General features: G+C 38.7%; 1 protein-coding gene across 2 annotated transcripts in view; it reads left to right on the plus strand.

The window, feature by feature from the left end:
* The window catches only part of RNF38 (ring finger protein 38), a 105,223-nt gene extending 86,230 nt beyond the window's left edge, over positions 1-18,993 (plus strand). For both annotated transcript variants that reach the window (XM_066569506.1, XM_066569507.1), the window contains 7 exons: positions 1,349-1,519; positions 3,096-3,257; positions 6,151-6,257; positions 7,800-7,884; positions 9,402-9,523; positions 9,840-9,939; positions 15,555-18,993. In XM_066569506.1, the coding sequence (XP_066425603.1) occupies positions 1,349-1,519; positions 3,096-3,257; positions 6,151-6,257; positions 7,800-7,884; positions 9,402-9,523; positions 9,840-9,939; positions 15,555-15,617 (810 nt within the window). In that variant the 3' untranslated portion in view covers positions 15,618-18,993. The remainder of the gene's footprint in view (positions 1-1,348; positions 1,520-3,095; positions 3,258-6,150; positions 6,258-7,799; positions 7,885-9,401; positions 9,524-9,839; positions 9,940-15,554) is intronic.
* The last annotated feature ends 7,215 nt before the right edge of the window (positions 18,994-26,208 follow it).

Below are 26,208 nucleotides of genomic sequence, written 5' to 3' on the forward strand. Positions count from 1 at the left end.
TAGCTTTAAAAAGTGACATGGGAATAGCACAAATCAAACATTTGCAAACCTATGTAGGAGCTATGGTAATCTCTATCATGAAGAATCCTATTTCAGTGTTTCCCAAAGAATCTCATATTTTGAAGAAGACTGTGAGATGTTCTACCTGCAAATTTATCTTCAGCTATTTCAGAGGACAGTTTTCAATTTAGTAAAATACAATAAAAAGGTATTATAAGCATAGAAACACTTGTTTATGGTATTTATTTTTTAGGAAAATTATGTAGTAACTGAGGGAAAAGTATAGTCAGCATTTAAATTAAAAATAGTAGTTGGATCAAATTAATCTACTAGTATTCTGGTGCATTTGGAGGTTTATGTTTGGTCATGATCATAGCAAATTGAGATGATAGTTTCACCTCCACTACTGAAATCTAATTTTAAATTCATTCCTTTTACCATTTTATGCTATTATAGTCAATATGTAAATGTATGCTGTGTGATATGATAATTTAAAAAAAAAGTAAAAGATCAAAACTGGGTGATCTTACTTTTCAAGATTTGATAATGAATATCTTAATTAAATGCTCTTGTAATTGTTAAAAGTGTAAAAGAAATGCCTGACATTCTCATAACAGTTCAAAGTGCAACAAAAAGGAGATTGCAGGTTCCTTGCTCCTCCATATATAAAGTTGGAAGTAAAACTGAACAATGCCACAAAGTACATTCCTGTTCCCCTGCAGTGCTTTCAGCATTTTATTGTTCAAACATTAGTGCTGAAAGTTGCTTTTTTGTCAGGTATTTAAAGGAGGAGAGAAAAAGAGCTATTTTCTGTAGTATCTGTCACTAGGGAGCTGCTTTTAGAGCATAGGATTCGCCCAAAAGTGCAAAAAAAAAGCAGACTATATGAATTATTCATTGTATATGAGGCAACAGAGGTCTTTAGGCACAGTCTGACAGCTGACTCCCTCATCTGCATCTAGAGCTTATAGTGCTTGCAAGATCATTGCTTTGGCATGTTGTTTTGATAATGATATGGGGAAAAATAAAATTACTAGGATAGTTGTATCTGTTCATCACTTAGGAGCTTGTCTGGTCCTGGAGTATGGAAAATCCAGTCTCCTGATGACCCCATGAGCACCTGGCAGATATCATACTATGCTACTTCCTGGAGCCTATTCTGTAGTAATCGCTGTTCCTTGGGTATTTGAATGAAATCTTTTTTATGTGTATTTTGGAGGCTTTTTCAACAAGGGTAAAGAACTGTTCTCTTACAAATTATATCTTTCTGTAATAAATACGTAGAATATGGAACATTGTGTAGGGAATGTTTGTGCTACAAAAATGTATTGTTTTCATTGTATTTCAGATGCTTCAGGCGTGCTCAGTCCAGCACCTACCTGTCCCATATGCAGCATTTCCACCCCTCATTTCTAGTGACCCATTCCTTTTGCATCCTCCTCATATCTCTACACACCACCCTCCTCACTTACCTCCTCCAGGACAATTTGTTCCTTTCCAAGCACAACAGTCACGGTCGGTAAGTAATGCTTCTTACCCCACTCTCAGTAGAACTGGTGGGCTGGATGGGCACATAGTACTGATACCTCATTGAGGAAACAAGGATTTTCTTTCAAATTGTAGCCACTTGGTATGAAGATGAAAAAATGCTTCCGAAGTTCAGAGTTTCACTTCAGGTTTCGTCATTGCCTGTGGTGTTTGTCCATACGCTTTTACTTCTCTCAGAAAGATGGGTATTTCCTTCACCATCAGTTATTTCTTTCCCAGGAAGTAGAATAGAATCCAGAGGAGGTTGTGAGAGCGTAGTAGGCATCTCAGAGAAAAGCTTAGCGGAGAAAAAAGCACAATGTTGCTTTTATTTTAGTTTCTTTTGTATTCTTCATTAATTTTTAAATAACCAGTCCTTTCCCTAGGACATTTTCTTTACACTTATGAAAATTACTGATGTTGCTTAAGCAGATTTGGGTTAGTGAAATGGGCCATGCAGACATGGAAAAATGTGACCCTGTTTTGGATTTAGAGGGAAATCAGGTTTGCAGTTCTGGCCTACCACTCTTTCTGTGTGGTTATCTGAGTACTTGTTTGCCCTGGTGCATAGAAGATGCAGATATTTCAGTAACACAGAAATAGGATATAGCTTTATTATTGCAAACATTGCTGAGACTCCTTCATGCCATGTCTCTGGTGTGGAGAGGGTTGTAATCACCTCATTACAATGATGGGAGAACAGTTTCCATCATCCTAACAAAGTGGTTCTTTGTGGTAGAAATCTTTGCGAGACTTAGCTTTAGAAAATTTAGAAAAACTCAGGTTTTACCTTGAGTTGCTTACTTAGATTTTTAACTAGGCTTGCCTGTCTGCTTTCAGCTTTGCCAAAAAGCTTGCATCATAGTGATTTAAGAATATTTTGTTCTGTATAACAGAAAAATAGTAAATTCCTTTGGTTCCACAAGGTGGCTTTCTTAGCTGAATTTCTTGAAATGGTGAAATTCAGTATCAATAACAGAATGGTGTATTTGTGAAACACTAAGAATTCCTTGTTGTTTCTTGGGCATTTTAACTAGATTTCACAAGCAACAAAACCAATCTGGAATCCCATGCTTCTGAAACCTCAGGACTGCTTGTTAGCACTGCTTGCATGACCCTTCTAGGAAAGCATCTGCTTGCTTTCTGGATATCATTATCAGTTTCATCTGCTGGAACCACCATGATTCCCCTCCACTTTTCAATTTTTCTGGCACAATTTCAGTTCTTGTCTATGGTTGTTTATTTTTTTCTCTCGCATAGTTATACAGTGAGAGCAGCCTGGCAAGAAGGAGAACAAATATTTGTCCTGAAAAATGCAAGATACAGGAAATTACAGCCACTCCTATATTTGCTAGATCGCATAAATTCCTGGCCTATAAGCATGGCTAGCTGGAAAAGGTGAATTTATATCAAATGTGTACTGTTGTCTTTCCTCTTTTGGGTAGTGTTAATGACCTAGGAATTGCTCACAGAGTTACTATAAAATTGATCATGGCAGCACAGCTGGGACTGCAGTTCTTTATTGGGGAGTTATTGCAACAAAGACTATCTCTGTTTTTTTTTTGTAGCCACTTCAAAGGATAGAAAATGATGTAGAATTGCTTGGAGAACATCTTCCTGTAGGAGGTTTTACATACCCTCCCTCAGCCCATCCACCAACGTTGCCTCCCTCAGCTCCTCTTCAATTCTTAGCCCATGATCCATTACACCAGGAGGTGTCATTTGGGGTAGTAAGTATTGTTTTCTTTGCTACATTCTCTTTCACACTGCATTGACATTATTGATCTTTATTCTGTAGTACATATTGTTGAAAAGTCGTGCTTTTGCAATCATATTCCATTATTGGAATAGCTGTATATTTTGGTATTTTCTTTAAGCCTAAGTTAATCAAGTTAAGAGTAATTTAATGACACGAGCAAATTATTTCCAGTAACATTATCTGCAGAGTGCAGCAGCATTTACTTAAAAAACTTTCCACGTCTTCACATAGTCCAGGATTTCTACTGCAGGTATGGGTTAGTACAGTTCAGAAAAACTGTTACCACTTTTAGTTAATTCTTCATCATATGTTGAGTTTCCACAGGTCAGGAAAGCCAGAATGCGTTAAAAACAGTTCTTTTTAAGCAGTTGTAGAGTGCTTCCGTAATTCAGACTACACCATATATTATAAAGATAGCCATCTTATAAAGCTTGATTTAAATCAGCTTTCAGGGGATCAACAGGCAGTTCAACTGCAGCAGCACAAAATAAAATTAAAAGGGGTGCAGGATAAAGTCTGTGTTGAATTTTGCTGAATCATGTACTTCTGTGGTGTGTCCACTGGTGCTACTTCTAGGATCTTTGTCTTGTACTTCAATTTGTAATTATACTAGTCTTGAGATGTGTTGTGGTTTTGTTGTTGTGGTTTTGTGTGGGTCACTTCTTTAAAAAAACCAAAATACCCCCTCTCCTGCCAGTGTGATGCTGGGAGAAATAGATAGATCCCAAGTTTAGGTGCTGAAATTTTTGTTGTCTGACATGTACATCAAGTTGTCAGTGGTTTATGGGCCATATTGTTATTTAAATTTTAACTAATAATTAAATTTTAGGCCCTGCAGCTGCAGAATCGACAGATACTTTGTCTTTAATTTTTCTTCTTGAAATCACAGAGCCTAATCAAATGGTTGCTTGCAGTTTTCGTAAATGTCCACCATTTCAAAAAGTGATCTACTTACTCCTAATCTAAAGGTGTATAGATTTTCAATGAAGTCTTCAGGCACTATGAGACACTCTGGAGTCCAGGACACTTGAAAGCTTCTATAAACTGTATTTTATTCAGTATGCTTGTTAGATGAATTAATCTAATCATACATGTTTTGCTTGGAGTCAGACCTTTTAATTTTTAAGTTTGGTTGTTAAAGCAGATAGGGAACATAGTTACCATTTTGTGCAGATCGTAGCATTTGTCCTCACTGATGCTTCAACTCTGTGTTGTTTATTGCTAAGGAGTAGAATAGAGACATATTACAAGTAACCATGTGGCCTTTTATAAAGTAATACTAAATTTTTACAAAGCTTCATTTGCATTAACATTAGAATGGAATAAATGCATTTCTGATTCTTTTTCATTCAGTGAACACAACAGTTTCTAATTATGTTTTCGGATTGTAGAATTCACAAAGCAGTAAAATTTAGATTTCATATGTCTAGTTTGAGACTTCAACCAAAAGGAACCTGGCTCTTTTGTATTGTTCTTATATTCATATGTTCATATTCATATGTTAATTTTATGTATGACTGTGGCTACCTAATTATAATGTTTCTGTTGTAAAATTAGGGGATTTTAGGTTAATCATTGGGAGTGTTGGGCTCTTGTGCTTTCAAATTTCAAACATGTATGAAGAAAAATGTGTTAGTAAAGGCTTGGAGTGTTCTTTGTTTCAAAAAAAAAAGTCTTAAGGCCCTCAGATATGAATTTAATAGAGATACATGAATTTTGAAAAAATTCAAAAACATTAATTGTAGAAAATACAAAACCAGCTTTTAGTAAACAATTTTAGTAAAAGATGACAAAAAGTGCCCTGATTTATCCATAGAATGAATGCATGGAAACTTTGGGCTTGAGTGTCTCTCTATGTATGGTTCAGCTGCAGAAATTGTACTGATTAAACCTTCTACATACACCTCAAAAGCTTCAAGCCTTTAAGCCTAAATAAAAGTATATACCACTGCTTAAAAGTTAGGTATTTTTAAAAGAGATTTTTTTTTAATTCTCATTTTTAAAGAGTTTTTTAAGGGCTTCTTTACTCAACTGCTTATCCACAGGCCTGCATAAGAGTGCCTGAGCCTTTTATATTTAGAAGAGGTTCAGCAATTCATGTCCTGTTTCCCAAACTGTACTGACTGTAGACTAAACACACAAGAACTTGTAGGGATTTCTGTTGTATATTACCACTTTTTCACATTAATCGGTATGATTGTATATAATAGATGGGAATAGTAATTTCAAATTGAGGCTGAGATTCTGTTGGATTTTAGCAGAGGCAAAATTTTTTAAATAATGCTTTATTGAAAGTGAATGTCATTATTTCATTATTAATTAAGAATAGAAAATGTAGAATGATGGGCTTACAGATTGGATAGGGTTGACTGGATAGGTCATCTGGTCAAGCAGGGCCTCCTAAACTGGGTGTCCAGGACTATGTCCAGCCAGCTTTTGAGCATCTCCAGGAAGGCAGACTCCCACCATCTCCCTAAGCAACCTGTGTCAGTGCTCAGTCACCCTCAGAGTAAAGTGTTTCCTGATGTTCAGATGGAGCCTCCTGTGTTTCAGTCTGTGCCCAGTGTCTCTGGTCCTGCCACTGGGCACCCCTGAAAAGAGCCTGGCTCTGCCTTCTTTGTGCCCTCCCTTCAGGTATTTAGATATATTGACAAGATCCCCCTGAGCCCTCTCTTCTCCAGGCTGAACAGGCTCAGCTGTTTCAGCATTCTTGCACACATGAAATGCTTCAGTCTCATCTTAGTGACCCTTTGTTGGACTCTCCCCAGTATGTCCAGGTCTGTCTTGTGCTGGGAAGCCCAGAACTGGACACAAGTTCCAGTTCTGCAAGTTTGAGTTGAAGCTTATTTTCTTCTTTCTTGCAGCCTTACCCACCTTTTATGCCTCGAAGACTCACAGGGCGCAGCAGATACCGATCACAGCAGCCAATACCACCACACCCTTACCATCCCAGCCTATTACCTTATGTGCTGTAAGTGAAAAGTACATTTGCTTCCATGTAGGCTATTAAGAAGTCAGAAAGCATCTTGGCACTTTTTGTGGTTGGACTCTACCAGAGACCAGGCATATTTCACCTGTCTCAGAGGAAAACTTTGATTTATGTGTAAACTTTTCAGCCTACTTTTAATAACCAACACCACTGAGCAAGAAAAGATTTAAGTGAACAGTTTCGTCCAGTATAGTTTTGTAGGTATTTTGAGGCACAGTAGCCTCTTGTTTCTGAACTCTTGGTAAAATCTTCAACAGATTTTAAATCATAGTTCTATGATACTCTTACAGAGGCATAGTTACACTGTAGTATCGAGTTATAAGAGTCTTCATTTATGGAATAAATTTGGTTTGGTTCTTAATTGTAAAACACAAGAGTGGGGACTTCTGTGATGTGTTACTCTTTATTGGCTTAAGTGCTACTCTGTCACAGCTGTCACATTTCTGTTCTGCCTCTGAGTAGCTTTTCTGGAAAAGATGTGAGACAATTAACATTTAGGAACTATCTGTAGTGTGTTATGGTAGACTCTCTGGAAGAGAGTTTGGGTCTATGACATGTATTAGTCTTCTGTGTTCTGTACTAGAAGTAAGAATTAAATGTTTGGAAAAAAAAGATTAAGTTTCTGGTGGCAGCGGTGACACTGACAAGGAAATAATCAAGTACTGACACCAGATCTGTAGATTCTCTCTGTGCAATGTGAGACGTGGCATGAAAATGGCACCAGAAATCTGATTCAGCGAAGTTGTTCAACTTTTCGTCTTGCAATTTGAGAGTAGTGTCACAGCTTCTTGCCTATTCATTGAGGACATGATGTGGCACAGTAATTCCTGATTCCACTGTACTAGTGCTTTGAATTTGTGATTTCCATGTCTGTGGATGAAGTTTTGACCCATTGTACTACCTTGAGGGGGGGTAAAAAGATTTACTGAATATACAACCAGAAAAACATCTCTCTGATCTCTCAGTCTGAAGGGATTCTGCTTTTACCAACATCACAGTACATGAGAAAGTGAATTTGTGCTTGCCTTCAGGATGGGTTTGTCCGGTACAAATCCTATTTATCTTCACTTTTGTGGTTTAGGCTTGCAGAAGTTGCAAGACTTTTATGTTGGAGATCTAAATGGACTTTGTATTCCTCTTTGATGGTCTTTTATCCACTTAAGGAAATAAAGCATATTTAAAAGCAGAATGTCAATTTTTTGGTCAGTTTTAGGTCTCCATATTCTGTGATAATTAAGAGATTGGTTTTTGTAATAAAGCTGAGCTTGGTTAAAAGCGTCAAGCGAAGCACACATGCAGTTAAAAGGTCAGCACTCCCAATATCAGAAAGTTAGCAGAAAAAGCATTTTTCTGTGACTCTTTCACTTCAAATATCTGTTCTTGACTTCAAACACAACATTTTTGCCAGTTCTGAGAACATGTTGATTTGAGAGGCATCAGAAAGGTTACTTTACCTCTGCCAGATGTTTCTGTGCTTTCCTTCAGCAAGATGCTGAACCTTATCCTTGTTTGCTCTCGTGGTAGATCAATGCTCCCAGTGCCACCAGCAGTTGGACCAGCTTTCAGCTTTGAGTTGGATGTGGAAGATGGAGAGGTAGAAAACTATGAGGTTGGTGTGTGAACTACAACTATCTTTAAAGAACAGATGTTAGCTCAAGCAATAGATAAAATTTTATTATATTTTGCTTTTAATCCTGGTTTTGCTTTTCAAATAAATGTGTAGTGACTATGAAGACAGAATCCAAAACTGGTCCTTTCAGATTTTTTGTAATACTGAATATTAGAAGTGTTTAGCTTTCTTTCTTGTCTATTGCTCTCAGAATTCCCCTTTCCAGGCTAGTAATCATTAAATTGTTCAACTTTTATGTTCTCCATGCTACTCTTCTCCTTTCAAAATTTAATTGATTTTAAATACCAAACAGAAGTGAAGCACTTTCAAAAGAAAAGGGTAAGTTACTGGTTTTATGGGTGTAACTTTCAGAATAGTTTTAATATCATAGGATTAATTAATCTAAACATATTTATAAAATTACCTTACTGCCTTTTCATCTTGCCCTCTGGAGGGGATGGTAATTCACATCTAGAGATGCAGAACCCTCTTCAATATCCTAGATAATTATGGGGCTGTTCCAACTGTTGTTTCTTTGCTGGTTCTGAAGCTAATGGATTCCATTTGATTTCTCTTGAGTTAGTCATCATTTACCCTGACTTCTGCATCTCTTTGCCTGTGCTCTCATTAAGATACTTGTGTAGTTGCACATCTTCAGTTTAACAATGAGTGCTTCTTTAATAACTTCTGTGGTGATTCAGAAACAGCATTGCCTTCTGAGAATTTGGGCCCTAGGTTCAGTAGTGTAAGAAATCAATACCATTTGCAGCTTTCACAGTATCTTTTCTCTCCATTGATTGTCTATCACACTGATGTTGTTTCCTATGCCCCTCATGAAGGAGTGTGAGTTAAATACATGACAGATTGCAAATTATATACATGAAAGGATTTTAGTTGCAATCATTGGCTTACAGAAAATTAACATAAAAATGAGCAGCCAAAAAAGCGCCTAACGTTTGATGATATGTATTTGTTTTCCAGACTGAGGCTAAAGTCTCTATATTTTAATTCAACTAGCCCAAGACACAGAATGGGAATCATAAACTGTCCCATTAAATTTATGGTTTCTCTCACAAGACCAAATGCACATATTCTAACAAAGGAAATTAGTTGACAATTTCTTTCTGACAATTACCAGCACTGTTAATTGCATAGCAGGGTGAGGTGATCCCTCAGAAGTGAATTAGTTATTCAGTCACAGGACTAATTGGAAATTGGGTACTTGGATGGATCCCAGTCCCTCTGGGATGGGATTTCAAAACCCATGTCCTCTTGGGAGGTGGGTTTTGAAATCCCAGAGAAAATATCTTACATCATTACAAAGATGGTTAAGCTCTGAAAGACTTTTTAAGGAGCTTGTATTGTGTGGGAGAACTAAGGTTCTAAACATTTATTGATAGAAGGGTGTTTTGTGCTAGCAGCTGGTATAGTGAGATCTGATGGTAGTGCCAACACTAATGGAAACAGAGCCTGTTTGATCAGTGAATTTTTATATGTCTGGTTTCCATGTTTTACAGGCACTGCTGAATTTGGCAGAACGTCTGGGAGAAGCCAAACCACGGGGATTAACGAAAGCTGACATTGAGCAGCTTCCATCCTACAGATTCAATCCAAACAATCACCAGTCAGAGCAGACATTGTAAGTATACAGTGGTCTCTTTCAAGTATCCATAATTTAGGTTGGCTTGATTTTAATTTCTTTAGCTTGCAGTCACAGCAAGGTAGAAGAGCAAGAATACCTGATTTGTGATGTGAAAGCACAGTAAATAAAAAAAGAAAACACCCATAGAATCCCACAGTCAGTTCTCAGTTTCCATTGTCAGATGCAGATCACTGTAGCTACTGAAGGAGTAAAATAGCCACTGTGTTGCATTCATACGTCTAAGGTTTTGTATGGAATGCATATTTGTTGTTCTTACATACAAGATACATTTGAACTTCATTGTCTTTTTTAGATGTGTGGTGTGCATGTGTGATTTTGAGTCAAGGCAGCTACTTAGAGTCTTACCCTGTAACCACGAGTTCCATGCCAAGTGTGTTGATAAATGGCTGAAGGTAAGAAAATGTAATCCTATCTTGGATGAAATTGATTATGTAGTTTTGTTAGGAGAGGGTGGGGATATTTTGCTGTTATGCTTCATTTCATCTTGTTTTGTGTTTCTGATACTCAAAAAGGCAGCAGAATGGAGTCACTGCCTAGGTATTATATTATTCTAATAATTGATGAAGACTGTTTCTTCATAATATTTGGCACAATGGAAAATTAATATGAATGCAGTTGTTTTCATTGACAGCTCTTACTCTCTTCCATTTGCTTAAAACAGTAACTGTGCATTTGACTATTACACAACATTAAAGAAGACTTGAGAAAAAGTAAATAATATAGGAGGTATGATACAGAGTTTGGTGATGATGGTGGCTTCAACTGTTTTACATAGCTTGCCTAGCAAGAATGAGTACCAACAGATTTCCTTCCCCACTTTGCTGTTAATGTTGGTTTCTGAGGCAAATAAAGTGGATTACACATGTACATTTATGTGTATGCATATATAAAGAAATGTAATATATACAAATAGAAAGTACAGTTTTACAAAATAATTTACCCATCCAAGAGGATTTGAGCAAAACAGAAAGGCTCAAGCGTCAGGACCACCCAGGAAGAGCACTTATTAAATAGCAGCTGTGCAGAAGGTGAGAAGAACAAGAAATACAAGTAGATTATGGCAGACATTTCTACAGGCTACATTGAGCCAGATCTACTGCTAGCAAGGTATTGATTCCCATCTTGCTTCAGTTTTTCGACTACTTTATTCTATTCAGCTTTAATCGATTTAGTCTGTCATGTGGAACATTGGAAACTGCAGTGATCCTCTGTTGATATGGTCCCTAGAAAATTACAGATGGTGTTTGTTGTTTTGGAAAAAGAAATAAAACTCCCTTGCCTTTATGGCATCATAAATATGGCATCATATCTTAGGCAAGTGCTAAAATATGCAGTGGAAAGTCAATATTGACAGTATTTTTTTTCCTAAGAAGATACCAAGAATAATGAGAAGGATTTGAAAAAATGGGATGTCAAATTGCCATTTGGCTACAATACCCATAGTTAAGGAATATTAATCCCAATATTACCAGGTGGACGTGCCTGGCCCCGTCTGACCCTTTCTGCTGGGCCAAAGGCAGCAGCTGTGCTGTTTCACCTCAGAGATACCTTTGGCTGGCTGGGTGCTGCAGCTCGGCACTCGGAACAAATCCAGGCATAGTAGAAACTCAATTTACCTCTGGTGGAAAAGGTTCAGGCGATGGTGAAGAGAAAAAGGAGAGGATTCTGCTGTAGAGTTTTATTCCAGCATGACAGACCTCTGAATGTGGTAACAGCTCCCAATCAAATGCCGACCACATGGTCCCGTCTCCTTTTAAGCCCGGGGACAGGGGGAGGGGAAGGGACAGGTGAGGGCCAACCAGGTGTGAGCAGGGGAATGCTCAAGGGATACAGACACTTGGACAGGCCAATGAGCCCGGACCTGAGGGGCATCTTTTGAACTTCTGCCAACCACACGACGCCCTTGCTGGAATGTTAAGATTGATGGACAGCTCTCAGCAGGAGGGCAAAGGGGGAGAGGAAAGGAGAGGTTGGCACACCTGGGGGGTTGGGATAGGTGAAACAGGAAATGGCGTCACACTGCAACACATAGTAGTCTAAGTCTAAAGCTCCTACAAAATCTAGGGCCAGTGTAACTGTAATGCTCTTAATTTTTGGTAGAAATGGTCCAAAAGTGTCTGAATTCACATACATGCTCAAAAATGAGCAAGAGTAATCGAAACCTGGTTGTTTTTTTGTCATACTAAGAAGCCACATGCACACACTCCACATAATATTATCAGTTTTCCTCTGCTAGACGTATGAAGTTTTATTCACTTACTACAAATTAAGACTAGAGTCTGTATGTATCAAAGTGGTGTTCTTCAGTGTTCCCCTTCTCTTCTCAATCAGCATCCACACTATGTGTCAAACTTCCATTGCATGAAACTCTCTAAGTCAGTTGTAGTATGGACAGTGAGAATCCAGGGATAGTATTCTCTCCACTTTATGGAAAGAAAGAAAAAAAAAAAGTCATTTGACATAGCCTGTGAGATAGTGGATGCTATAGGTTTATTATGTGGATTTTTTTAAAGACAGTTCATTCCAGGCTGTTAATGCAAAAAAAAATATACCTCTGATTCATAGAACCTCTGATCTGCAGACTCCTGAAAGTTACAGGAACATGTCAGGAAAGTATCATGCGCGTTTATCTTTATCTTATTGCTCTTTTCTTACCTGACATCCCACTCAGGAGTCAGACATGTTAAGCTAGTCTCTTTTGGACTCAGTGTGTTACTTTAAAAGTTAAAGAGTTAGTCCTTTCAATTGAACATGGCAATAGAATTTGGAACTGCAAAGTGAAAAAAACAGATTTAGTTTAGTCTGTTTTCATAATCATAGTGTACTGTTCTAGTAGTGAAATAGTTTTGCTGATGTTCCTGTCCCATCAAAGAATCTGCATTTTCTAACAGATCTTCACCTGTAGTATTTTCTAAAGGTTGTCCTTAGAATTAGGTGCAAGATATGCAATCAAAATGTAGAGGGGTGCAGTTAAACCTAGCAGAACTTGCAGAGCTGAGTGCAAAATAAGATAGAGAACTTTAAAACCATTTTAGTGTAAGTTCACTAAGACAATGCTTATACACCATGTGGGCTTAGTTACAGTGGTACGAAGATGATATTTGCAAATAAAGACTATTTTGCTTTGGAAGCTGTAACAAATTACCTGTAACACCAGTCTGTTTTAGTTACTGCCTCTGTCTAAACTTGGTTACAGTTAAGAAGCTAATATCTGGAAGTGATAATAACTGGAAAATATTTTGTGCTTTAGTTTTGCTTCTGTCCATTTGTTTATGAATTTGAGAGCTTTTTTAATATATCTTGATTGTATAATTATGTTCACATCTACCTAATTCACATCATCCAGCCAACATCATAAATTCTACAAGGGAAAGTTAAAATTCTATCTTTCAATACTTGTAATGTTATTCCATGAAGTAGACAAAGAAAAATATTATTGGTTAGTCACTATTTTTTACTGATTTAATTTCATTTCTTTGAAGAGTGTATTTGTTATCTAGGACTATTTCTAGAACTGTGGAGTCAAATTTTTTTTTTTTAAGTTCCATCATATGTCACTTCAGTGAAAGATATAAGTAAAAGGTTAGTGATTCAATCTGAGTACTTTAAAAATACTCTGCTTGGGTTGCCTCTTGGTGATGATGGCAAAGTAAAAAAACTATCTAAAAACATTTTTAGATAGTGTCTTGTATGTGACAACACTATCTTTTTAGGTGGTGAGCAAGTAAGAGGACATGTTCTATACCAGTGCATTAAGTTGCCCACTTGAGCTAAAATACTTTCCTACGTAAGCAAACTTAAAGACTTAACAAGAGAAGATATAATACAGTGGAGGAAACAATATAATTAAAAGGAGAGAGGTTATCCTTTCACTTTTTGTAGTATACCTAGTTCCCATGTTTCACAGTATTTGGCTCCTTCTTACCCTAAATCCTCTAGTCATATATGAACACATGAGAAATGTGTTCTTCTATACGATAAAAATCATAATTCCAAAAGAGTACTTGACACCATGACCTGTCTTCACCTTGAGGGTTGAGAACAATGTTAAGAGGACAACCTGCCCTTATATTTAACCTACTAGGAAATGCTGTATTATATATAAGAAAAGACAAACTGTAACTATACTTCAACTTACTTCTGATAGACTAACACCAAAGCAGTGCAGTGGTTTTTAGAGGATTCTAGTAGACCTATAGTTTCATTATTCTAAATGCAGCTCACTTTAACTATAAATTTCTAGAAAATATTTTTTTTAATCGATTAATTGTGCAGCACTCTGTAGTTACAGCACAAAATTAATTCTTCCTGAAGGAGTGGCAAGTTAGAAGATCATATTACAATATTATGTCCTACTCACTCCTGTTTTGGTGTCAAAGAGTCATATAAAATGCCAGGAGAGGGAAATTCATTTAATCAAAGACACAAGAATGCAACTAAATTTAAAGCAGATGTTCATGTAGAATCATGAAAAGTTACTTTAAAAGCAGTGGTTTGGTGTCCCTGAGTATTCATTTTATCCTGGCACAGTAGGTCTATGTCTGGAATTCCTGTCAGGAAATTACTCCTACTGAATGCTGTCTGTAGTGCAAGTGGTTGTTACTTCAGTACCAACTTAAGCAAATAGGTTTTGATTTATTAATCCACTGAATTCCATGTTTAAGAACATGCCTTTTTATTTTAAACATTATATCAGTCAGACTATATTTAGAATCAGGCACATGAAATGAAATTAAATGACTGACTAAGGACATTTTGAAACTGCTAGTGAAAGAGCAAGAAATATAAGTTTAATTGATAGTCCAATCCCTGATTTACAAAAACTACAAAGCAATAAAATTTATGGACAGTGCTAACAGTTGACAGCAGGAAAACTGACAGGAAAAATATACTGTAAATTTAATTTCCATTACTGAATAATGTTTTTCAGTAAAAAATGACATAGTATTTTCATAGGATTGGTTATTTTTTGGATTTAAAATATTTGACAAAGAATTCTGAATTGTGGCCTACATAGTCATACTTCTTGATGCTCTTCACTTGTATTTTCATTGAAAAATCTGGTTGCCTTAGAAGACTTGGAGTACAGTGGTTGATCTTGCAGTTTTGGTAACTATGAAATAGAAATTTATGACAGGGAAGAGCTCTCTTCACTCTTCCCTTTGCAAGGGAAGTATTGACTCATGGATGTTATATATTTTTCTGGGCCTTTTTCTCATTATTTGCTAAAATGAAATTAGCCAGTATTTGAAAAGGGGAATGAGAAGGCAGAAATACTTTCCCAGTAGCTTAAGGAATATTACTTCTTATCTGCCTTACTTTTTAAGGAAGCTAGAAAAATAAATGAGTCACAGGACATATTTTCAATATGTGCTTTACTAAAGAGCTAAATATAGGCCTGCTGGGGTGTGTTATTTGAATATCTGCTTGGTCGGGTCATCTTTTCTTTCTTTCTTTTATTCCCTTTCCCCTTTACTAAAAGCCCCTCCCTTTTCCCCCTGTTTGCTTTCAGCTTTGACCAAGTCTATCTGATGTTTTTCTGTGATGATAACCAAATAAACAAAGTACGGTGTCATTCCTGATCAGTACAGTTTGTGACAATATGACATCCTCACACAAAATGTTTATTTGAGCCGAAGGTGTCTCAGTTTGTTTTGGTGGTTTTCTCTTTGTCATACAGTACAGGCTGTTAGTTACATCCATCTGACTGCAATACTCTCTAATTGTGAATCTGCATTAATGAAACCACCATCACTTAGCTAGAGCCTTATTTGTTGTCTTACTTCAGCTTTAAAGGTAAAAGGCACAATTATTTTTTTGTAAATGTAATTTTGAATTTGCAAACTCACCACACCATTCAAACATAACAAAACAAGAAGACATAAGCACATTCTGTCTTCTCTTGAATTGCTGTTCAGCAGTCACAGATGTCAGTGTCACATACACATTACTTTAACAATGTATTTGTCAGTCTGGTTAACCCTGTTTTGTTTTTCTGGTTTTACAGGCAAATCGCACCTGCCCAATTTGTAGAGCTGATGCTTCAGAAGTGCATCGTGATTCAGAATGACCAATCTAAGAGCACAAATCTGGTTTGGGTGTTTCTGGTCACGTGTATATATGAACTCTCTATTGAGCTTACCTACCCATGTGGCTTCCAGCCTACCCTTTTCACAAAAGGGTCAATGGACCTTACTTTGCACTGTGTGACTTAATCAATTATAAAGCTTATAACTAGTCTTCACAGTTACAGGATTGTTATACTAACAAGTGTGATTGGAACTCCAAAGATTTTTTTTTTAGCTTAATTTTGTGTGTGCACTAACATTCCCTGGGTTTTGTGTGATCATTCCAAGTATTGCTGCGAGATTACTGTGGATGTGATCTTTTCGCATGTGCTTTTATATAAAAGAAAAGAAAAAAAAAAGTGGTAGCTCCAAACAATATAGCAATCTACCTTATATAGAGCCTTCAGATACTGTGAGTGGGGATGAATGGTATGAGTGTGTTTGCCTGAGAGAGGGTGAGTGAAGTGTGCTTGTGACTGGGTGTGCCTGCGTGTTTGAGAACCTATATACCAGCATGTACTGAGAACGTATGTGTGTAGTAATAATTATGCTGCAATGTATAATCTTGTGTGTTATTTAAACAGTACTAGTACTGTACACTGGTTCCTTCCCTTGTGTTTGCAGTTGCACACTGAATGCAATGGGTGCAGCAATTACAGACATTTAGTATTTTGTCCCCAACGTACTTACAGGTGTAAAGACCTTTCTACCTACTACTATTCAAACAGCTGTTATGCTTCCCCTTCACTGGAGGCTTTAAGTGTGTACCACTAAAGAATGCATTGATTCTTCATACATGAGTAACCTTGGGGGTTTTATCATATGTTACAAAGTCTGGATTTTTAAATGGCTGATTTACAAGTTATTTTATCAATTTAGAGTCACAATATCACATTTAGCAATATTAATGTTTTCAGTTGCTGAAATATATCAATGTTTTTCCGTTTTCCTTTTGAATTTTTCTAGCTGGGTTTACCAGTTATGTGTTTCTTCCATGAAAGGAAGCAGGAAGTACACTGAGGGTGTCCTGGTCTTGTGGAAAAGCTCTTAACTTTTGCCCATTGTACTTGCTAAGGACATAATCTTTTAGCTTATAAACACTGGCTTTTCGTTCTTTGTCATCTGCAAGGAAGTTGGTATGTAACTAAAATAACTTGTAAAAAGTTACAATTTTATTCCTGCGACTTCATGAATAAAATGCATTTTTAGCGTTTTCTCAGAGAAGTAGAATTTCATATTTCTTTCACCCTATCACCAGAGGAGGTAGGTTTTGGTCATAACCTGCAGAACTCAGTTGCCCTGATGCTGCTTCTTTCCCTTCCTTACTTCATGATGAGTGTAATAGGAAGAAGGAACTCCTATGTTTTTGCAATCAAGTTTCCAGAGTGCTCCACTAGAGGAGAAATTTGGAATACTTTCCAGAACAGTGCTGTGAAAAAAGGGGATAATGTCTATTCAAGTGCTCTGAATAATATTTTATTTGGGCTATGAAAAAAAATGAACTTTTTTTGTAATGCTCACACTGTTAATGTCTGTGATGTGTTCTAGCAAAATACTTAGGTCTGCATATGCCACAATTATTAAAAGGATGCACTTTTTGCAAGGAAATTCTTCTCATCAATTCGGTGTCATTTCTTTGGTTGCAGTAGCAGCACAATTACCAGTATTGCTTCAACCTGCTGCCAGTCTCAGCTTTAAGTTTATTCTTTATAATTTCTGATGCTTTTGTATGCTGCTATGCTTTAGTATCAGTTAAAATTTCAAACAGTGTTAGAGGTTCTCCATGCTGGTTTTCCTCTTTGAAGATTTTACAGACCAGTCACAGCTCTTGGTGCAGCTAAATAAAAGCACAATTTTGCCCCGTTTCAAATGTTTTTCCCTGTGTTTAGTTATGCAGGTAGTTCTCAAAAACAGTGATCCTTTCTGTACCTGTCCTTAGTTAGGAAACTAAATAAACAAAAATGTTGTTATTTCCACTTCAAAATACTATAATTTCTTTTTCCTCTCTTCCAGTGGAGTTAAAGAATAGGCTTTTCACAACAGCACCTAGCAGGTTAAATTACATGTAATAAAATTTATTTTTTTAACAAATAAAATCATGTTTAAAAAGCATATGCCACGTATGTCTTACAAAACTTAGCCTCTTTTATATAACTGCAAAAGAAAAATAATCCATGTACAGATTTAAACATGACTAATATTTCTGTGTTTAGTATTCAGTTCAAAGCATGGAAAGAGGGTACTTTTTCTAAACTTGATACAAGTGAACAAGACACATACTTCTGAAGCTAAGGGAAAGTAGTTCTCTTTCTGGAACTGGAGAAATGTCCCTTTTCCCCCACTAAAATTCAGTGAGACAGTGGGAGGTCTAGGAGATGGAGGGTCTAAGTTGGTAAAATCCTGCAATTAATTGTTGCACTCTTATGGCTCATCTCTTCTGGAATAGTTCTTCAGTTTGCTTGGATGAATGGGGACTTGCTTCTCGTGGTCAGTGTGTACAAAGAACACACATGCTTAATGTTTTGAATCAGCTCAGACAGGCTACAACCACATCTTTTGTGGTGGCTGTCAAGGGCAGGGGATTTATGTTCAGCTCTTAACTGCCATGTATTATGCACAGCTGCCATGGTGCCTGACAGCACCTGAATTCAGCAACACTTCTTTTATGTTCATTGCCTTTCTGCCATCCAGTTACTCTTTTCTTCTCCAAAAAAACAAAAATATACAACCTCCAATATATTTGCTTTATCATATTGGCACTGCTGTGGTTTTTTTGCATAAGCTGTCAATTTAATTTGACATTTTGGTGGATATCAAGGCCTACAGATAATTCCAGTGTCTCATTTTTTGGCTTTCTTTAGAAAAAGAAGTAAGGCCATGTATTGTACATCATTTTGTAGAGGCTCTTGAATGTGACTTCACAGCTCTTAATACAATGCATAATGCTTGGGATGAGATTTACCAACTGTTTTAATTTTAATTGTAGAAAACAGTTTCAACTGAGTTATCTTTGGGCCTTTGTAAAAGCTGTGGTTTTTTCCTTTGGTACATTGTTACCTCATTTTGCTACTTGTGTTTCAGACTTGCTAATTATTATGAAAGCTTAAGGTTTTTGTTGGAATCATATTTTGTTAAGTGTTTTCTTTAAATCATATGCTATTGTATCATTTAACATGTAGTTTTAAATGTATTATAAATATCTGTAACCAAATCATTTGAAGGCTTGATAAATTTTTAACAAAATTTGTACATTTTTTATGAGAGTTACTAGTAATGCTTTACTAGGTAGTGCAATGAATTTTTATTTTTAATCCCTGTGCCCAATTTTGGAGTTGAGAGAGTTGTTCGGTAATAAATGTATGATGTACACTTACACAATTTTGTCCTGTTCTTTCTTTGAGGAGTGTATGGTTTTCTTTTATTACTGGGCATATTTCTGTGCATCATCATGCAAATTGAAATATTACTGGCAACAGACACTTGTGTTGTAGGTGTTTTGCCACCCTAACTGTAGCACATGACTTTTTCTTTATTCTTATGTTGAGAGAGCCTCAGAAACTGATCTGAAATGCTGTACCATATTTCTGAGAGCGTGAGAATTGAACTTACTCAAAGCCCTGTGCTCTAAAGATCTTACTTACTTAGCCAGAAGAAACTTTGCAGGGATGATGGTGCTTCTTAGGCATACTATTTGCACTGTGAATCAGCAGAAGAGATGTGTTACACTTTTGCAGTGCCCTAACAGTAGTAGGTGATAGATCCTATTATAATAGGATGGTAGAATTATAATGGTTTCATTAGCCAGGGTCACACAAGAAACTGGTAGTAAAACAAAACCAAAAAGAAAGAAAAAAAAAGGAGTTGTGTGATTTTGGTTTTAAGATAATGTAAACTAAGTTGACAGATGTAGTTTTTTAAGAGGTTTACATTTACATAGGACATTTAATAGCTGCATCTATAGCAGGTGTTCTTGGTACTCAGACATATTTGAAGATTAATTCATACTTTTGAGAATCCTTATGCAGGTTCACATACATACCTTTTGGATTTGGGAGATGTTGGAAAAGAGAAAGGTATCAATCTGTGAGCTCAGATACTTGCAAAGTCACATTTTTTGCACATGAGTATATTGCAGAGCAAGCTTCCAGTGTCATCAGTAGTTTGGCCATGACCAGTCCTAGCCTGAAGAGCAGAATTGCCCTGCTTCTCTCTCCTGATCTGGTCTCTGCTCCCCACCTTTGTGTCACAGCATTTCAGTCTCTTCCTCAGCCTGTGCAGTGTCTGTCTTTGCTCAGAACCCTGTGTTACCACTCCTTGGGAGTCTCCTGGCATTCTCATTAATTACCTGACAATTTCTGTTGCTAACTTCTAGTAAATCATATCTCTGCCACCAGATACTGCATCCTGTGTACTCTTTCGTGCTTCTGTTTTCCTTTCTTGCTTTCAACTACTGCCTACAGCTCTAGTTTCTCTATCTGATGTGTCTGCTGTAACCCTCCTTCTCACACTGTGGTGCACATAACCATCTGACTTTTAGATGTGGTATTTCCTTGCAACTGATTTGCCTTGCAAATTTGTGATTTGCATGCCCACAGTGCTTATCAACTGATTCAGGAATGACAGCATGCTTAAGAAAAGATGGAGTTCCTAATTTCTTATTTAGTCTTACATGTGCAATAGACAGGCTTGGCTTTTCAGGAGCAGTGGCATTGCTGCAGCTTTTGTCTAATTCTAGCCTTTACTAACATTGGTAGGTGTAGATGTATTTATTTAACAGCATAAGGATCTTTCCTTATCTATGGTGCTTTGAGGAACTAGGGTACGCTTCCAGATCAACTGCCCTTGTCCTTATAGGGGAGTTCAACTTGCCAGAAATACACTGAGAGCCATCACACAGCTAGTACAACCCAGGTCATGACATTCTTAAAAACCTTGGTGACAGCTTCACAGAAGCGAAGGGAGCCAGCTGGGAAAGATTCCCTCCTTGACCTACTGTTTGTCAACAGAGAGGATTTCATGCGTGGAGATTGGCTCCATCTTGGCCACAGTGACCACAAAGTGGTTAAAATCTTTGTTGATGTGAGAGAAAATCCCAGCAAAACCTCAGCTCTGGACATGAGGAGAGCAGACTGTTCAGGGAACTAGAAAGTAAAATCCTCTGGGAAAATGCTTGGGCAGATGCTGGGGTCCATCAATGCTGGTCACTTTCTAAACATCACCTAGGGGCACAGTAACAGGCAATTCCTAAATGTTGGAAGTCAGGCAGGTGAGGCAGGAGGCCAGCTTGGCTGAGCAGGCATCTTCTCTCGGAAATACGGCAAAAAGTAAGGTATATGCCCAGTGGAAGTAAGGTCAGGTAACATGGGGAGAATGCAGAGATGCTGCTTATCATTGTAGTGAGAAAATTTATGCAGCCAAAGCTCAACTGGAGTGGAAGCTGGCCAGAAATGAGGACAATAAAAACAGTCTTTTCAAATATATTAATTGCAAAAGGTAGTGTTGAAGTAACATCAGCCTTTTACAGGATGAGCAAGGTCACCTCACATACAGGGACAGGAGCAAGACAGAGGTGTTAAATGCATTCTTGGCCTCTGTCCTTTAACAGAGATAATGGGCCAGGGATGATGGACCCCCAAGCTGGAGGACCATGACTGTGAGAAAGATCAATTTCCTTTTGGCCCTGAACTTGTGCAGGATCTTTTCCATCTGGATCCCTGCAGATCTATGGGGCCTGATGGGTTTCATCCAGGAATCCTCAGAGAGCTAGTTGATGTCATCACAGAGCCTCTCTCCATGGATTTTTAGTAGTCTTGGGAATTTGGAGAGGTCCAGATGATTGGAAGCTGGTGAACATTATCCTGGTTTTCAAGAAGGAAAAGAAGGAACCTCCGAAAACTACAGTGAAGTTTCACTTCACTGCCAGGTAAAATTGTAGAAAAGATTATTCTGGGAGTACTGAAAAACACTTAGAGGATGACCCAGTCATCAGTCACAGCCAGCACAGCTTCATGAGGGGAAAGTCCAGCTTGTTCAACGTGATTTCCTTCTACAGCAACATAGCCCACCTAGCTGACCAAGGGAAGCCAGGTAATGTAATCTTTTTGGGTTCCAGTAAAGCTTTCCATCCTGGCTCTCACAGTGTCCTTCTGGACAAACATCCAGCCCACCCCTGGATGAACGCATCACATGATGTGTGAGCAACTGGCTCATGGGTCCCTGAATGGGGTGACATCAGACTGGTGACCTGTCACTGGTGGGGTTCCACAGGGCTCCATCCTCAGCCCTGTGCTCTTCAACAGCTTCATAAATGACCTGGACACAAGACTGGAAGGGATACTAAGTAAGTTTGCCAACAACACTTCACGCAGCCCACTGGAGCCTGGGCTAGCTCTAAGAGCTCTGGCACTGCACCGGGAGTGGGGAACAGCCAGGGCTTGGGGTCTGCCCAGAGGTGAACCTGAAGAGCCACTTGCTCTCCAGTCCAGACAGAGACAGTGACAGGGAGCAGGTGGAGGAGAAAGGAGGAGGCTCTTCTCTTGAGGTTCCACAGGGAAGAGTTTATTACCAGTGAAGGGAGTAAGGTAAGAGAGCCCCAAGCACCATTCCGCACGGGTTTTTAATCAGTCTTGATTTAGGGGGTGGTTACAAACAATCATCCAACGGGGAATCTTCAGGGGCGGAGTGAGGGGAATACATCACTGGTTTGGGACCCATCAGGACTGATGGGAGGAGAGGGTAGGTCACGTAGGCTAATAGGGTGTCGAGGTTTAGGGGATATCCAAAGGGGTGTCACGATCAGGGATTGGCCCAAGGGGAGAGTGACAAAGAAAGTTCTGGAAAAAGGGACTGGGTTGCCTTGACAGGCAAGGGAAGAAGCTGGAAACAAAGTGTGGAGAAAGGCATGAGGGACAACTTTGAGGGAGGGTACAAATAAGGGGTGAACCAACTTTGGGGAGAACATAGGGGTACAACAGAACAAACCATTGAACAATAAACTAAAACAAACATGAACTGCAACAAAAACAAACACTAAATTGGGAAAGCCGTCTACTCCCTCAGAGGCTTTGCGGAGAAACCTGGACAAATGAGAGGGCTGGACAGGCATCCTCTGTATGAAGTTCAGTGAGGGAAAGTGCCTCATTCTGTGCCTGAGACATGGTAACCCTGTTGGAATTAGAGGCTGGAGAGTAGCTCCATGGAAAGGGACCTGAATTTTGAGTCAGCAGTGCCCTGGCAACCAGAAGGGCCACCCGTGTCCTAGGGTGCATCAGGCACAGCATCACAGCCAGGCAAGGGAGGGGAGGGGATTGTCCTGCTCTGCTCTGCTCTGGGGCAGCCTCACCTCAAGTGCTGGGGGCTGTTCTGGGTGACATAATATAAAAAAGACATTGAGCTTTTGTAGAATGCTCAAAGGGTGGTAATGAAACTGGTGAAGGGTCTGGAGGTGAAGCAGTGGGAGGTCACTTGTTCTGTTCAGCCTGCAGGAGACTGAGGGGAGACCTCATGGTGATTTTCAATATCCTCAAAGTGAAGGGGCCAGCACTGATCTCTTGACTCTCATGACCAGTGACAGGACATGAGGAAATGGCATGAAGCTGAGTCAGGAGAGATTTAGGTTGCATTATCAGAAAAGGCTCTTCACCTAGAGGGCACTGGAACAGGCTCCCCTGGGAAGTGGTCACAGCACCAAGCCTGATAGAGTTCAAGAAAGGTCTGGACAATTCTCCTGGGGATGGTGGTGTGCAGGGCCAGGAGCTGGACAGAATGATCCTGATCCCTTCCAACTGAGCATATTCTATAAGTTTGTGAATTACTGCATCCGCAAAGCTCTGTGCTTTTTCAAACACACCAATATTCTATTTGAGAGCCATCAGTTCTGAAATGCCTGTTCTGCCTAGCACAGTCTCACACATTGGCCTTTGCAGTGGATTGCACTGTGCCACTTAACACATCACTGTGTCTCAAAGTGCAATTTCCAGTTGTGAAAGAACTCCAGTACCATCAGACTTCTAGCACTTAGAATAAAATTCAGCAAATCTTCATTTTGATATGGATATCTTGGAAAGGCTCATCCTGGCATCACTAGAAGAGTCTAAAGTTAACCGCTGTGCAGATGCCCAAGCCAGCAAGTCCTCCATGATAAATGTCCTGGGAGATACCCCACCAAGTTCCTCTGTCTCACTGTTTCTTCCCATAGATTTGTGTGTGCAGGAGAATCATTTTCACCACACCATGTTTACCAGGGTTTGAAGAATGTTTATGTTTTTTGAGAGGCGATTAAGGAAAGAATATGGAGAGAGAAGTTAAGAAGCAATTCATAGCTCCTTTGAGTACTAGGAGCTTGGGCCATCATATAGTCTTATTTAAAAACTGTGAGTTCAGCAAGAGTCTTATTTAAAAGCTTGGGCCATCATATAGTCTTATTTAAAAACTGTGGTAAATCTGTGAGTTCAGCAAGAGAAATGAGACAAAACTGTAGTCAAAACAAGGAATGGAAATATTTTTTTCATGTGCAACAGACTAGTAATGAAATGAGGTACATAGACCATAACATTTATATGGTCTACCATCTCCAAAAAAAAATCCTTAGCGAGTAGCTGTGATAGTTTTGCATAGTAATTAGGAAATATTTCTGTAAAAATTAATGAAACAATTGTGCTAATTGAAATAAGTACTTATGCATGCTGGTGCTGCTAAAACACATGTTTTTTGCAATATCTGAAGTATTGGTTCTCTCTCAGCTTGCTCTTGCTCTGCAATTTACTGACCTGCTGTTGATCATAGACTATCCCTTCTGTGTACAGAGGTTATTTCTTCTCTGTTGAAACATACTCTTCCTTTCTACCCAGATCTAGTTCAACCTGCAGGGCCAGGAGCACTTTGGGCCTGTATGATTTAATTTTGCTTGGTCTTATGGCATTTTGCTATGTCTTTTCCTTCTGAAGAGCCAGGCTAAATTTAAAAACTAGTTACTGCAAACTGCTTTTCATCTTCCTCTGTATACCATTGCATCTTGGTGCCAGCAAGAACAGATTTAAGGAAACAGAGCAGGGAAAGGAAATTGCAGAGCATGAAAAGAAATGATTGCACTTCGTCTTTCAGACTTCAGCATGAAGAATGATCAGTTTGCCACAAAAGGAGTAAATGCAGTTGAATACTACAAATGACACAGCGTCAAAAAATAAGGATGTCAGTTTTGGTCTTGGATGGTTGCTCACTCACAAGCTAAAATGAATTCTATGACCAGACCATCTGTCTGTTATTAATAGGGTGTCTCATTCAACAAATTAATGTGCTTCTATAATGCACAATCATTCAGTGTGCACGAAAGGACAGGAAACCATACAACTTCTGTAGGGTTTGACATTTACTGACAAATATCAATACCAGATGATGAGGGAACACAATCACAGTAATGAATCTGTATGGTCATATAATTCTGTGTATCCTCATTTTTGTGTAATGTCCTCAACAAGTCAAGTTTCATCCGTTTACTAGTAGAAGAAGAGTGGAGCAGATAAAGAATCGTTGTGTGACTTCAGTTTACCGCAGGGCAGGAGCTAGGGATAAGAGCCAGAAGCAAAAGCCTTCAGGTTAACTAAAGGTCATGTGGGATGATTAGCTGCCAAATTCATCCTGAAGTAGCAGGTAGGAGTGCTATTTTGACAGAACTCCATACCTGAAGTGGAAGGTATAATCTGTCTGAATCCATTTAGAAAAGAAACAGTGATCTGCTTTGGTAAATCTTTTTCAGGGTATGAGACATTCAGAACACAGACAAGATTTGCTGAATTAAGGATATTATTTGCTGATTAAGAAGACTATTCCTTGGGAAACCACTTATACCAAATGCCCCTGGGCTCTGGTCTTCCTGGGGATTGTCTTAGTGAGCCCATAATTTTGCTTATGATGGATTTTGCAAGACCCCTGGCGTCAGGGGGAATCTCAGCATCAAGTGTCACAGATCATAGCATCCCTGAGCTTCAGAAACACTGCTGAGTCTGTCAGGTAGAATTTCTGCCCTCATTTTATGGACTGTTAGGTAGGTGGCTCTGTAGGAGAGTGGAAATGGAAAGATAAACTTCCATTTAGTTCTTGTTTTGGGACCTGGAGGAAAAAACGAGCCAAAGAGAGATTGAGAAGACTGTACCCAGGCACAAGAAGCCCCTGCTGCTCTGTGCCCGTTGGATGAGGCAAAATGCATACACCAGCAGAAGGCTTCCAGTCTCCCTAGGAACTGCAGATGGCAGCAATTCAACAACTAATTCTTTCTCATTGCCGCCACTGCCCTGTGCATCTAGCTGTGTCTCAGAGCTGCAGTTTCAGAACACAAAATGTTGAAACACAGCGCGAGTTCTACAATTCCCAGTCGTCCTCTTTCTCTTTTGTCTTCCCCAACCTCCTCACATGGTGTTTCCCCTTCAGTAGTGGGAAGAATCATGGTTTATTGCCAAGCTGAACCAGTTTCCTGCCCGTTGTGACAATGACAGCGCAGAACAGAGGACAATATTGCAGAGCAAAGGACAATATTGCTGCCAATGTGACAAAGCTCTTTGTGAGCTGCGCAGACAGCTCAGCCTTGCTGCCACATGG

Source organism: Molothrus aeneus, chromosome Z, assembly GCF_037042795.1.
Source record: "Molothrus aeneus isolate 106 chromosome Z, BPBGC_Maene_1.0, whole genome shotgun sequence".
Lineage (NCBI taxonomy): Eukaryota > Metazoa > Chordata > Aves > Passeriformes > Icteridae > Molothrus > Molothrus aeneus.